The sequence below is a fragment of the Oncorhynchus mykiss genome, chromosome 9, assembly GCF_057628025.1.
Source record: "Oncorhynchus mykiss isolate SJ-2025 chromosome 9, ASM5762802v1, whole genome shotgun sequence".
Classification (NCBI taxonomy): Eukaryota; Metazoa; Chordata; class Actinopteri; order Salmoniformes; family Salmonidae; genus Oncorhynchus; species Oncorhynchus mykiss.
The window spans coordinates 61144473-61158852 of record NC_143030.1 but is presented as its reverse complement, the minus strand read 5'-3'; the positions used below and the strand labels follow the sequence as shown (position 1 = coordinate 61158852).

General features: G+C 41.2%; 2 protein-coding genes across 7 annotated transcripts in view; one reads left to right on the top strand and one right to left on the bottom strand.

The window, feature by feature from the left end:
* The window catches only part of LOC110532422 (protein kinase C and casein kinase substrate in neurons protein 1), a 46828-nt gene extending 42109 nt beyond the window's left edge, over window positions 1–4719 (top strand). For all 6 annotated transcript variants that reach the window (XM_090184834.1, XM_036988383.2, XM_090184833.1 and 3 more), the window contains 2 exons: window positions 931–1163; window positions 1663–4719. In XM_090184834.1, the coding sequence (XP_090040960.1) occupies window positions 931–1163; window positions 1663–1772 (343 nt within the window). In that variant the 3' untranslated portion in view covers window positions 1773–4719. The remainder of the gene's footprint in view (window positions 1–930; window positions 1164–1662) is intronic.
* Window positions 4720–4811: 92 nt separating this feature from the next.
* LOC110532424 (SAM pointed domain-containing Ets transcription factor-like) lies at window positions 4812–14162 on the bottom strand. Its single transcript, XM_021616317.3, has 5 exons — window positions 13627–14162; window positions 9712–10160; window positions 6757–6954; window positions 6338–6520; window positions 4812–6100 (listed from the first exon to the last, which is right to left on the bottom strand). The coding sequence occupies exons 2-5, from the start codon at window positions 10145–10147 to the stop codon at window positions 5922–5924; spliced, it is 996 nt and encodes a 331-aa protein (XP_021471992.1). The 5' UTR covers window positions 10148–10160; window positions 13627–14162; the 3' UTR covers window positions 4812–5921.
* Between the last annotated feature and the right edge of the window lie 218 nt (window positions 14163–14380).

Sequence of the window (14380 nt, the reverse complement as noted above, 5' to 3'; positions counted from 1 at the left end):
TCCACACACCAGCTCCTGTCACACACCAGCTACCGCCACACAAACCATCTTCCGCCACACACCAGCTACTGCCACACACTTGTTACTGCCACACACCAGCTACTGCCACACACACCTGCTACTGCCACACACACCTGCTACTGCCACACACACCTGCTACTGCCACACACACCTGCTGCTGCCACACACACCTGCTACTGCCACACACACCTGCTACTGCCACATACTCCAGCTACCTCCACACACCAGCTCCTGTCACACACCAGCTACCGCCACACAAACCATCTTCCGCCACACACCAGCTACTGCCACACACTTGTTACTGCCACACACCAGCTACTGCCACACACACCTGCTACTGCCACACACACCTGCTACTGCCACACACACCAGCTACTGCCACATACTCCAGCTACCGTCACACACCAGCTCCTGTCACACACCAGCTACCGCCACACAAACCATCTTCCGCCACACACCAGCTACTGCCACACACTTGTTACTGCCACACACCAGCTACTTCCGCCACACACCAGCTTCTGCCACACACACAAGCTACTGCCACACACACCAGCTACTGCCACACACACCAGCTACTGCCACACACACCAGCTACTGCCACACACCAGCTACTGCCACACACACCTGCTACTGCCACACACACCTGCTACTGCCACACACCAGCTACTGCAACGCCGGGACCTACCCTAGTCCAACTATTTAAATTGTATCATACACCCTGGGATCTAACATGATGCCATGACTTTTTTTGCAGTCTCCATATAATTAACTGGATTGATGTTGATTATTTTTGTATTTCATTCACTCTGTTAATAACAGTTGCTCTAGTCTACGGTACAGCAATGTTTGTATTCTTGATACAATTCTCCAGATCAAACCCCTGTATCTTCCCTAACTCTTCCATTGCAGTGTGAGCAGCTATGAAAAGAACCAGGCCTACTCCACTGAGTGGTCCGATGACGATGCACCTGCAGCCTACTCAGGCGGTGAGACCAACGGGGGTGGAAATGGAAACTCCTTCGAGGAAGACTCTGGCAGTGCAGGGAAAGGGGGTGCAGGGACCGGGACCGCATCCGGGGTCCGAGTGCGTGCTCTATATGATTATGACGGACAGGAACAAGACGAACTCACCTTCAAAGCTGGTAAGCAACGACAACACTTCACCATCTTTGATGTCTCTTCATTTTTGCTACAATGCATTTGCAGCTAAAGCCTATTCTTCAGTCCAACAGTGTAAGACAAACTCTGTAATTGACACTATCAGTATCACATGGTGTATCATGGACAGGCTGGCTAGATAGGGGGTGGAGATGAGGTCACAGGAAATGTCCCGCTATCTCTGTTCATCCCATTTCGAAGCCCTTCTATTACTGGAGGAAGATAGTAGTGGTTTGTCAATAATGGCCATATTCCACTTCCTTCAATTACAGGCACCTGCTAGTTATTAGCAATTGTCTTCTGAATGTCCCTATGTTAGATGGTGTTAGTAGGGCCTTCATAACCACATGATGCACATCCTGCCTGATCTTTGCTAATAGTGACATGATAAAGGAAACGATGAAGGTGACCAGATGTACTATTGACCATGGAAAAGAGCATAGAATGCATGTTGACTAAGTAATGTACATATGTTCTTCACAGGTGATGAACTGACCAAGACTGAGGATGAAGATGACCAAGGCTGGTGTAGAGGTCGCCTGGATACAGGCCGAGAGGGACTGTACCCGGCCAATTACGTCGAGGAGATCTAATGACCCCAAAGGAGGAGGACATGCCATTGGAGGCAGCTCGGACTGTCTCATCCAATCGCACTGCACATAGCCAGAGACTTATGAGCAACACATCCCTTGCCCAACAGATGCGCAAATCAGAGTCTTGCCTAAATAAAATCTTAGTATATTAGTAGTATATTATATTATATTTATCCAGTATTTGGAGTGAGGAGGACATAAACACTAAAACAGGAGCAGCATTTATTCCAGAGTACACACACTCAAACATACTGTAATATCAAGCCAATGCAGGGACACATTTGTGTAGCTGTGTTCAATATAAAGATGATGCGGATGATTCAACGTTTTTGCAGTATATTCTCCTATAACAGTGTGACGATAATGTAACCAATTATATTTACCTGCCGGTTTAACCAGAACAAGCTACTCGGCCTGCGTTGTGTATATATGACACCGTTTTGTGTAGCAGTTTCGATGCTGTGTGTTCAGTCCTCCTCCTTACATTGGGAATGCTGTGTAGTGTTAAAAGTACCACAAAATGTATCCTAGATTTGATTATTTTCTCTTTTGTGATTTGGTCTCATCCCTTTTACCAGTTGTGCAGTGGTACAGTATCTGTTGTCTCTGTTTCTCAATTGGTTTGCAATAGCAGCATGTGCTATGCAACATGCATTTCCTTAACCTCCAAGCCATATTACGGCTACAAGATGCAACTAATCCCCTGATATGACCAATGCAGAGGACCAGAGTTCACCATTAGACACAGACACAGCATTGGAATAACACCATGAGCTTGTGTCTGCCTTCATCCCCGGAAGTGGAGAGGCTGGATAGCTGTTTTTCTCTCTCTTCCCCATCACCACCATTGAATCATAACGTCTCATTTCCATTTCATTGCGAGGTATTTTTAGAATATCTGTTCATTTGGATCTATTGCTGTGTTCTATCTAGAATACCTGTGAGGGAACATTTTAGGGTCAGTAGGCAAGGTATTATCACCAGCTTGCTTTGATTTAATCTGTCATGCTGACAAGAACGTTTTGGACAATTTGATTGTTCAGGTGAAGTATTCAGGCATATTTAATGTGAATTTAGTTGTTTTCCTGCTGTAGGGGGAAAACAGCATATAGGAAAAATGGCTTTGAACTATGTTACTGTTCGATGGTTGTCTCCTGGTAAAATAGGAACATCAATCTTGACGGTACCATGCTGCAGATCCTTGTCTTAAAATGGAAACGTGGACATGAATGTACTATTGTAGGGGCATGGAAGGAGACATGCTGTATTTAACTAGGCATGTTTTGCTCCATTGTCATAGAGAACGCTACCAGAAAAAAAGTGGTTTTGAGCCCCTTTACCTACTTAGGCCAAAGAATGACCGAAATCCGAAAATGCATAAAACTCTCTCTATCCATGCAATAACTCACATAACCCTGTCAAGGATTTTCTTGTCAAGATGCAACTCATGCAACTAACTGCTTCCTGTCCTCTGAATATTTCTGTGTTCATTCAATAGGCGATCCACATGGGGGAAGACAAGAGCATTTTATATTTATTTTTTATTTAATCTTTATTTAACCAGGTAGGCCAGTTGCATACAACAGTGACCACAGTACATAATAAATCATTTCTTTGTCTACAGTAATTAACTCTACTTTAGAATGCTCCCAGTAGTATACTTCACATGCTCACACCTAATGCAGCACCCACTTTGAATACACATGTACTTTTACTGCTCTAATTACATTGGGAACCAGTTTATAACAGCAATAAGGCACCTCTGGGGTTTGTGGTATATGGCCAATATACCACGGCTAAGGTCTGTATCCAGGCACTCCGAGTTGCCTCGTGCATAATAAAAGCCCTTAGCCGTGGTATATTGGCCATATACCACACCTCCTCGTGCCTTATTGCTTAAATATACAGAAAACACTACAGTACTTGTTGAGAAATCAAACTTATCAGATGTTGTCCGATGCAAATATGGTTGCCAATGGTAAGCTGTTTAAATCAGATATGCAATGATGTTGTGAGAGCAGAATGCTCATGAACATGAGGTTATGCAGTAGGTCTCTCTTCAAGTTTGATGTCGTAGAACATTCTCTAACGACAGGATGTGTTTATGTTGAGGCTTAAGAGGAGACTTCACCAGGTTTAGGTATCACTGTTGAGAGATCACATCACCAGCTCACAAGTAATGTGTATTAGTGTAAGCTGTCCAGCCTAGCAAAAATAATTCATATCATTGAGATATCCTATGTCCTTTACACACGCACACACACACACAGGAACACACACATCTCGGGTAGATATTTTGGGGTCAAACATCCTTATCATCATGAGTTGTGTAATTGTAAAGAAAAAAAAAAGAACAAATGCAAGTGATCGAATACTAAGAAAAATGTAGTGTCATACATGTAAATGTGTTAACAGCAAAGGAAAAGCATATTAAGTAATAGGTACCATATCGTATGAATTTCATTGCAATGGAATTGTCAATGTACCAGAGCGTGACGTTACCCCACGCTGTCAAATTTGTATATGATGATGTAATTTAAAGATGATATTCTATTGTAACTGTACAACTGTGTTGAGTTGGAAAGGAAACCTAACTACATTGAGGCAGTCAAAACAGTGTATATGTAAATGCTTTTTAATGTTGATTTTTCTCTTCCTTATGCACACAAGGGGGACACGGCTCATGTCGTGAAACCCCTGTATTAGCAGTGTATGTATGTTTCTAGTTAGTGATGTAATTGGATCTCCTAACTGGTGTAGTGCCTGTTCATCTTAATGTAACAAAAGGTTCATTTAAATATGCATAAAGATGATTATGATTATGATAATAATTATGATAGTAATGAAAATCCTGAATCAAAGTTGTTGTGATGGTGTCAATATTGCGATATTGGTTTGAAAGGGGAAAACAAGTTTGTTGAGAATACAAACAAAACGTTTTGTGTCATTTGTGTGTTTCTTGAATGGATTTTGACTGTACATTGTGATATGCTAGGATTGTAGTCTCAGGGTGCTTGATGAGAAAGCAGAAAAAATACACATTATTGTGTCATTTTATTTTAGACACATTCAGTATGTAAACACATAGAAGGGTATACAGTATGCTTTAGGTCATTATACCTAAATATTTACAAACGACATCTTGCTCACACTCATTATAAATATTCAATATTATGTTCTAACATGTGTACAGTATGGATTCAGTCACTAATCTCTAGCCCTGTTTATACCTGCCGTTAACACGCGTCCTTCGTCATGATCTTGACTTGATCTTGCCTGTTTACACTTATAAGATTTGATCATAATGTTTCTTTTAATCGTCTTCACTTGTCTAAAAATGTGGGCACAATCAGAATGTGGATAAGATCAGGACAAAGGCAGCATGTTAGAACCAGGTATAAACAGGGCTTCTATCACTGGTGTTTGTCTCTACATATGGATTCTAGCACTTGAAATGTGGCAATGATATTGAAATGCTTCTATTACAGTAGTTTACTGTATTCACAAATTCCTATTAGACTTGATTCTTCCGCCAGTGAACAGGCCCCGGAGTCAAATAATTTCTCTATACTTAAATGAAATTACCAACGTAAACATCAGATCTGTGTGATTAAACAGCTGTGGTTACTTGTGACTCATGAATAGCCCCACACATGGGAATACCACTACAGATCAGTAGTAAACACATTGCACACATTCACTCCAATATTCACCCGGCATGTAACAAAATGCCATGAACTGTACGAATGCTTTTATATCCGAGGGACATTGTGTAATGGTAATGAAAGAGGAACCACCTTAAAAAGTAACTACTGGTGGTTACAGTAATGTGAAGTCACAATCAGAGAAAAAGAATACAGACTTTGACCTTTGTGAAAATGAAATATTGGACAATTAGTATTGAAAATATTTGAAATGTAAAACTTTGCATATCTAATGCAATGTGGCAATAAAAAATAACAAAACCCCATATCCAATCAGTTGACCTAATAATATATGAATTAGGCAGGAGTGCACAATGCAGGAAGCAGTCTATACACTGCGTTGCTGGAGCTAAAACAATCCTTTTGCCAAAACCTGTTTGGCTAGATAGTGGTCTCCAGTCATCATCAACACTAATCTTCTCTTCTGGCTGGCTGCCCCACAGCTTCATACAGGGTGGACAAACTGGTAGACCAGTCTCTGGGACACATCAGGCTTACGGATGATGCCCTTCTTGTAGTACTGTCGGATAGAGCGACTCAGCTTGTCATAGTTCATAGCTGGACGGTTCTTCCTGATGCCCCATAACCTGGACACATAAGCCGAGTCTTCTATTTTGAAGATTCCTGTTGATTATAAGAAAAACTACTTTTGAGAGATGGAACATTTCACCTTTTTCAGCAACCAATGCACAATAAGCCCCAATGTTGAATAATCCAAGTCAGCACCCATGGTAAACTTTTCTCACCTGTATGGTGTACATTTTAGGACACCCTCAGCCTCAAACCTAGGAGGGTTGCCCTAAAATGTACACCGTACACCCGCATGCACTCCACCCTTATGGCTTCTCCCTGCCCACTCACCTTTCTCCTTGTTGAGCCAGCGGATGCAGTGTCCGTAGTTGTGCGGCTTGAGGAGCAGCTCTCTAAGAAACTGCCACAGGTGGATGGGCTGGCCTGAGCAGGAGGAGTCTGCCTTTGGCCACGACTCCTCAGCACCATGTAACCTGTTATCGCCTGGTGTGCAGGGCTCCTTCATGCATGCAGCTGTGACAAAACAACATAGAACAGAATTACACATTTGTGATCTTGACACAAGAAAATACCTGAAAACTACAGCGCAATCTGTGTAGTGAATGAACCAGGTATTCCTTCTGCTTGTGGCTATAAAACACGCAATACTTTTACAATGGAATGACCCACACCGAAGATGAAATACATGCCATGTTATGTATACCACAGTACAAGTAAACAGACCCATTGAAGGTTGTCAGTTGTCCTACCTGATCTCCAGATGTCCAGATGAGCGTATAGCAGGTCTCCACACTGCATTGAGCGCTGCCTAAAGTCCTCCTCTGTCATGGAGCACAGATCCTTTCCACTGAGCTCCTGGAACACCTTGCCCACCTGGGGTAGTCTGTACAGGTGCTCTGTCCACAGCAGCCACTTCTGGACGTTCCCACAATTCCACTCCATGGGGTCTGCACAGGAGAGGAGTTGTTCATGATGGACCAATATAATGGTAAACATTTATCCACAGCAAGTTATATATACAGTTAAATACAATGGCACTGTTGGCACCAATGATGTATATAAACCCTGTATTGCTGATGCTATGTACTGCCCAGTGAGAGGCATTGAAGCCACCAGTCGTCCATATTGGCACTCCCCCGAAGGAACAGTCAGCTAAATGTTTCAAGGACAAAATAACATGTATTTAATTATTTTTGTTGTTGTAATGGGGACAGTAACATTTTACATTTAAAAATATATACTATTAAGGATTAAATGTCTATACAGTTGAAGTTGGAAGTTTACAGACCTTAGCCAAATACATTTAAACTCATTTTTCACAATTCCTGACATGTAATCCTAGTAAAAATGCCTTGTTTTAGGTCAGTTAGGATCACCACTTTATTTTAAGAATGTGAAATGGCAGAATAATAGTAGAGAGAATGATTTATTTCAGATTTTATTTCTTTCATCACATTACCAGAGGGTCAGAAGTTTGCATACACTCAATTAGTATTTGGTAGCATTGCCTTTAAATTGTTTAATTTGGGTCAAATATTTCGGGTAGCCTTCCACAAGCTTCCCACAATAAGTTGGGTGAATTTTGGCTCATTCCTCCTGACAGAGCTGGTGTAACTGAGTCAGGTTTGTAGACCTCCTTGCTTGCACACACTTTTTCAGTTGCGCCCAGAAATGTTCTATAGGATTGAGGTCATGGCTTTGTGATGGCCACTCCAATATCTTGACTTTGTTGTCCTTAAGCCATTTTGCCACAACTTCGGAAGTATGCTGGGTGTCATTGTCCATTTGGAAGACCCATTTGCGACCAAGCTTTAACTTGAGATGTCTGATGTCTTGAGATGATGCTTCAATATATCCACATACTTTTCCGTCCTCATGATGCCATCTATTTTGTGAAGTGCACCAGTCCCTCCTGCAGCAAAGCACCACCACAACATGATGCTGCCACCCCCGTGCTTCACGGTTGGGATGGTGTTCTTCGGCTTGCAAGCATCCCCCTTTTTCCTCCAAAAATAACGATGGTCATTATGTCCAAACAGTTCTATTTCTGTTTCATCAGACCAGAGGACATTTCTCCAAAAAGTACGATCTTTGTCTCCATGTGCAGTTGCAAACAGTAGTCTGGCTTTTTTATGGTGGTTTTGGAGCAGTGGCTTCTTCCTTGCTGAGCGGCCATTCAGGTTATGTCGATATAGGACTCGTTTTACTGTGGATATACTGTGGATATAGATACTTTTGTACCTGTTTCCTCCAGCATCTTCACAAGGTCCTTTGCTGTTGTTCTGGGATTGATTTGCACTTTTCGCACCAAAGTACGTTCATCTCTAGGAGACAGAACGCGTCTCCTTCCTGAGCAGTATGACTGCTGCGTGGTCCCATGGTGTTTATACTTGCGTAGTATTGTTTGTACAGATGAACGTTGTACCTTCAGGTGTTTGGAAATTGCTCCCAAGGATGAACCAGACTTGTGGAGGTCTACCATTTTTTTCTGAGGTTTTGGCTGAAGCCAAACCTTGACCCAGAAAATATTTTTTTTTAAACTATCGGCCTATATCGAATCTTCCATTCCTCTCAAAAATTTTAGAGAAGGCTGTTGCGCAGCAACTTACTGCCTTCCTGAAGTCAAACAATGTATACGAAATGCTTCAGTCTGGTTTTAGACCCCAGCATAGCACTGAGACTGCACTTGTGAAGGTGGTAAATGACCTTTTAATGGCATCAGACCGAGGCTTTGCATCTGTCCTCGTGCTCCTAGACCTTAGTGCTGCTTTTGATACCATCGATCACCACATTCTTTTGGAGAGATTGGAAACACAAATTGGTCTACACGGACAAGTTCTGGCCTGGTTTAGATCTTATCTGTCGGAAAGATTGCAGTTTGTCTCTGTGAATGGTTTAAATTAAATGTATGCATTAATAAGGTGTCTGTAATCAAATAAATGTGGGAAAAACAAATGTAAGCATGAACAAATGCTTTTCTATAGCTTAAACATGGTGGGGGAGTGTCAAGATGGAGTCGCGGAAGCTTCAAAACAGCACCCCGTCAGTCATCTAGTCTATATATAAATCACTGGTTGGCACTCATGCAAATGCATAGGTTACCTATTCAAATGTGAGCTAGTGCATCTTTAAGGAGCCTTTGAGGAGAAGGAGATGAGGTGTGTGTGCATTGTACTGTACGCAATTTCTGAACTCATATTTGTGTTGCTTTATGACAAGTACCGAGTTGGTGAGTGTGTGAAATGATGAATTGTCAACAGAGCCATTTGCACAGGGCGGGGAGGCCCTAGACACTTCCTTTCATTGGGTTTAGCCTATCGTCAGTAGCATAAAGTCGGAGTGTCGCATGAAGAAAGACCAACCTAAGTGGTGACCTTCACTGTTTAGTTTGCTTTGCTGTAAGTAAGATCCAATAGTGCATAAGGAGGTACTTCAACTGTTAAAGTAGTGCATGAAAGGTGCTCTTTTCTCTGTGCTCTTTAATCCTTATCCTCAGCCAATCTACTGACAGTGACAGGTCACATGCTCAACTGTAGAGAACATAATAGACCCTGAGACTGATAGAGGCATGAGGTCTATACCTTTCGGAGAACTTAACATATGAAACGGTAGCACAGTTTATAGCACAGGATAAGGTGGTAATAACATGGTGTTGTATCAACTTATAGGCAAACAATAGCTTGGTAATTTAACAGTTTTCCTACCTGGAGTAATGTTGAGCAGTATGCAGGCAGTCTCTATGTCCTTCAGTACCTCTCCCAACACCATGCTCTGAACCTGCTCCAGACAGCGTTCCTCAACCTGTCCCTCTAGCCCAGAGGGGAGCCCCAGGCCCTGGCTGTTGATGACAGGGCACTGCTCCAGGGCCTTACAGGGGAGCACAGGGGGCGCTACGTCAGACTTCTTCAACAGCCACGAGCTGTTTTCAGTGAGGAGCATGTCGAAGCAGGGCAGGAAGACCCCTTGCAGACTGCGTTCAGGAGCGGTGTGTTTAGGCACACTTATCAGTCCCCGGGGCGGCTTGGTGTCCTCCTCCTTCTCCCAGGCCCTTAGGGCAGACCCACTGTGGGAGTAGTCACTGAAACTCATCAGGGGAAGGGGCACTGTGCTCCCCTCGCGGTCACAGCCTGGACTCCCCATAGCTTCAACAGTGCTGGAGAAAACAAAGGAAGACTTCCATCAGTCATGTTGTATAAAGGGATTTATACTGGATACACCTAAATATAATTTCGGTATCTCATGAGGCTCAATTGGAAACAATAGCGAACTCAATGGCAAACTGTTAATATATTGACATAGTAAATTAAATGAGTAAGAACAAACTTTTTTTTTAAATAATATCTGATGAAGAACAGAAACTGTCATCCATGAGTGACACTTTCTATTTACACTTTTCTAGTCACTTTGTTTGACTGTTTTATCTTCCTTAAATTGACATGGAATTATTTTCTCTCAGACAGTTCTGTCTTTATGCTGCATTGAAACCAAGACCAAATGGCCAAATATTTAAACAGTAGTAATCCTAAAGCAAACATGACATTTCATACATTTTCTTTGGTCTGTTGGTACTTTCTTCAAAATGTTGAATTAAACAATCTCTTTTCATAAAAACAACATTTCATTATGTAGAGTAGCACATTTGAGTATGGTGTGTAAGAATCTTGAATGCCTGACTTTTTGTGATGTAATTAGTAACCCTATAGGATGAAACCCTGCAGGTGAAACATGACAGTTCAGTTGGATACCAGAGTGACAGTTAGTTCAGTGAGAACAGAATTCTATGGGGTGGGGGGGGGACACTGACTCTCTTATCTTACCCTGAGGTAACAGACATATTGTAATGTCAAGTAATAATGTCATACAATACTGTATCAATGACAGCTGAATCAGCACTTATTAACTAAGGTCTTAGGCCTAGGAAGTTTGGCTGGTTGCTCATGTGCTGGTGGACACTGACAGGGTTAAGTTTTTCAGGCACCAAGATTGATTTGAGCTTAATAGTAAAAAAGAAAGTCCTTGCCGTCATGGCATATTCGATAAAAGGTGGATAATGAATAACCCAGCCCATATCCATGGTGTGACCGCAACAGCTCATAATGCTGCCCTGTCCATGCTCACTTAGCGGGAGGGATTACACTGCTGAGAAGTGCTGTGCCTCTGGGCACTAAAACCAGAATGCACCATCCTTATGTATGACTTATGCTGCAGCTTGTACTGTTGCCATTGACACTAAGGTGTACAAACGACAGTATAGCGCAGCTGTTTGAGCCTAGGAGCTTTTCCTCCCAAAATGACTAGAGTTGAGAGAGATTATCATGGAAGAGATATTTACCCCTAGGTGTGTGTTTTCAGGTGCTTTTGTCTTTGGGTGATGGACTAGGCACGCAAGACCATGACACGCTTTCACGCCAATTATCTTAGCAAATCCATATCACATCAAATAACATTTTACTGCTGACTGACATGGCTTGTTAAAATACCTGTCCTTCCAGATATCACATGGGAAAGACGTTTAGGTTTTTACAGTGGTGGAAAAAGTAACCACTTGTCATACTTGAGTTAAAGTAAAGATACCTTCATAGAAAATGTCACCCAGTAAAATACTACAAGAGTAAAAGTCTAAAATGGTTTGGTTTTAAAAATACTTAAGTATCAAAAGTAAATGCAATTGCTAAAACATAAGTAAAAGTAAAAATAATTTCTAATTCCTTATACTAAGCAAACCAAACTGCACAACATTTTAGCTTTTTTTATATATATATATATATATATATATATATATATATATATATATATATATATATATATATATATATATATATATATATATATATATATATATATATATATATATATATATAAAAAGCTAAAATGTATATATATATACCGTTAGCCAGGGGCCCACTCCGACACTCAGACATCATTTAAAAACAAAGCATTTGTGTTTAGTGAGTCCGGCAGATCAAAGGCAGTTGGGATGACCAGGGATGTTCTCTTGACAAGTGCGTGAATTGGTCCATTTTCCTGTCCTGCTAAGCATTCAAAATGTAACGAGTACTTTTGGGTGTCAGGGAAAATGTATGAGGTAAAAATACATAATTTTCTTTAGGAATGTAGTGGAGTTAAAGTAAAAGTTGTCAAAAATATAAATAGTAAAGTAAAGTACACATACCTCAAAAACTACTTAAGTATTTTTACTTAAGTACTTTACACTGCTGAGTTTTATTACTATTTAGTGCTTGAGGGGTTTGGTCAGATCATATGGCTTATCGTTTCCAAGACTAAGTGTAACATAATTGGTGAGTTATTACAGGGAAGTTAATTGACTAAATACTGTAAAATGGGGGCCATTCATCTTCTATGGAAAATGAAATAGCTCATTAGAATGAATACATCTCAATTGAATTCTCAAAACTATTAAAACATGAATGATTTTACATGGTGTTCTACTCAAAGAATACTTTCCCTTTATTGAAGTGTCTTACAGTCATGCTCCATTTCTATGTTTTCCTTTGTGGGTATGTGTGCATGCACGTGACTATTATACTACACATGAAAGAAATACTGCTTTAGAACAAAGCACTGGCTCCAAAAATATACCTTGCTAGGTAACAATGGTAAACTGATATCAGAGGAATTCAGTCGACATGAAGATATTTGGTCATGCATTACTCATTGCATTCTCCCACACATTAATCAAAGGGAGGGCTACTTTCAAATGCACACCTATTTCTTTATCTAGCTACTTTACCAACATAAAAAAAAAAAATCTGAGTGTGTTTGTATTGTTCTAAACTTTCAATCAGAATTCAGGCACACATTATCATTAGCAGAGAGTGGTTAAACTCTCATTACAACCTGTTGAACTGGTTTTGTTCCCCTTGGGGTATTGTTAATAAAAATGAAAAACATTGCTATTGAGTGATTACTAACAAGCAGTTTTGTGCACTTTCCATGGATGCAAGAAAAAATCAGGAAATGTCAGTGCATAAAAAGGAAAGAAAATCACCTGCACTTTATATCTGAGGGGCATGAAAATGCCATGAAAAAGAGAATCACCTCTGATATTGCGAGTAAAAACAAGGGAATTTGAAAGTGCTCAAAAACTGTAAAAGAGTGAAAAAGTGAATATAAACTTAGTGTTTCCTTCAAACATGCATCATCAGTGTCTTGAACTGTGACCCCTTCTGTAAAGAATGGCCTGGTACTGTAGCTACAACACCAATTGTCCACTGCTACAGTCTCAGTCCCTGGCTGAAACACATCCTATCAAACTGGTTTCATAGTTTGCTATCCTCATGAATATAACTCATTTTAAATCACACTGATCAAAACCACCACCTCTACATCCTTACATAGTTCAAGCAAGTCTACCACTTCATCATTAAAAATCCACCTAGTGGTTAGAGCGTTGGGCCAGTAACTGATAGGTTGCTGGATCGAATCACCGAGCTGAAAAGGTACAAATCTGTCATTCTGCCCCTGAACAAGGTTGGTAGGCTGTCATTGTAAACAAGAATTTGTTCTTAACTGACTTGCCTAGTTAAATAAAAGGTTAAATAAAAAAATTACAAAATTATAAACATCTCTCCCAAGCCCAGGTGTGCCCGTAGACTTACCTGGTCAGAGGTGTAGGCTGCTGATGCTGTCTGAGCTGATAGACTGTCACTCTGGATATCTGTCTTTGAGTCAGTCAAAGGACTGTCTTCTTGTCAAAGTGCTGAAGAGTTCCACAGTGAGTCACAATACAGATACCGGTTAGTCAGAAGCTCAAGTCCCAAGCTCCTCTGGTGGTGGATGAGTCTATGTAGGCTTTACCTCAGTGGTCCTCTCTGGTTGGCTGTTGCAGTCGTCAGGTTGTAACAGATGATGGTGGCCCTCAGGTCATGAGGCAGTGATGTGTCAAAGAGAGGGTCATTAGGATGCCTGGAGCCGTGTCTCAAACACTTTCAGGTGGTCGAAGCTCTGTCTGATGCTCTGACAGTTGTGAGGGAGTCCTTAGCTGGCTTGATTGGTTGAGTGTAAGGCGAGGTTATTGGTCATTGCGGGCCAGCCTTATCTGTAATAAAGTTCTCACAATACTGACAAATTCATGCCAGAGGAGGGTGTGTGCCCAAGCAAGCGTGCGCATAGGAATACTTGCTTCAATGTGACTTCAAGTCATATTTATAAGGCGCCATTTTACCCTATGTAAACAGTATGAATAATGTAGTTCTGCCTAGCCACAGGTGAATGAGCAACTCTGTGATGACATCTGTAGCTTCCCTCCCCTCTTAAGAAGAGTGGCAGTTAACTCTTTGCTGTCAGCCATGCCTTCTCATAGTGAAAGGAGGAGTTTTCTAAAAGTGTTCCCTTCAGTATTTGTTATAATCT

Bases quoted from the DNA above. Each gene is read 5' to 3' on its own strand.
- LOC110532424 (XM_021616317.3), bottom strand. From the start codon at position 10,147: ATGGGGAGTCCAGGCTGTGACCGCGAGGGGAGCACAGTGCCCCTTCCC. The intron at 6,521-6,756 runs GTAGGACAACTG...GTTTTGTCACAG, and splicing joins TCTGGACATCTGGAGATCAG to CTGCATGCATGAAGGAGCCC. The intron at 6,101-6,337 runs GTGAGTGGGCAG...TATAATCAACAG, and splicing joins CTGGCTCAACAAGGAGAAAG to GAATCTTCAAAATAGAAGAC.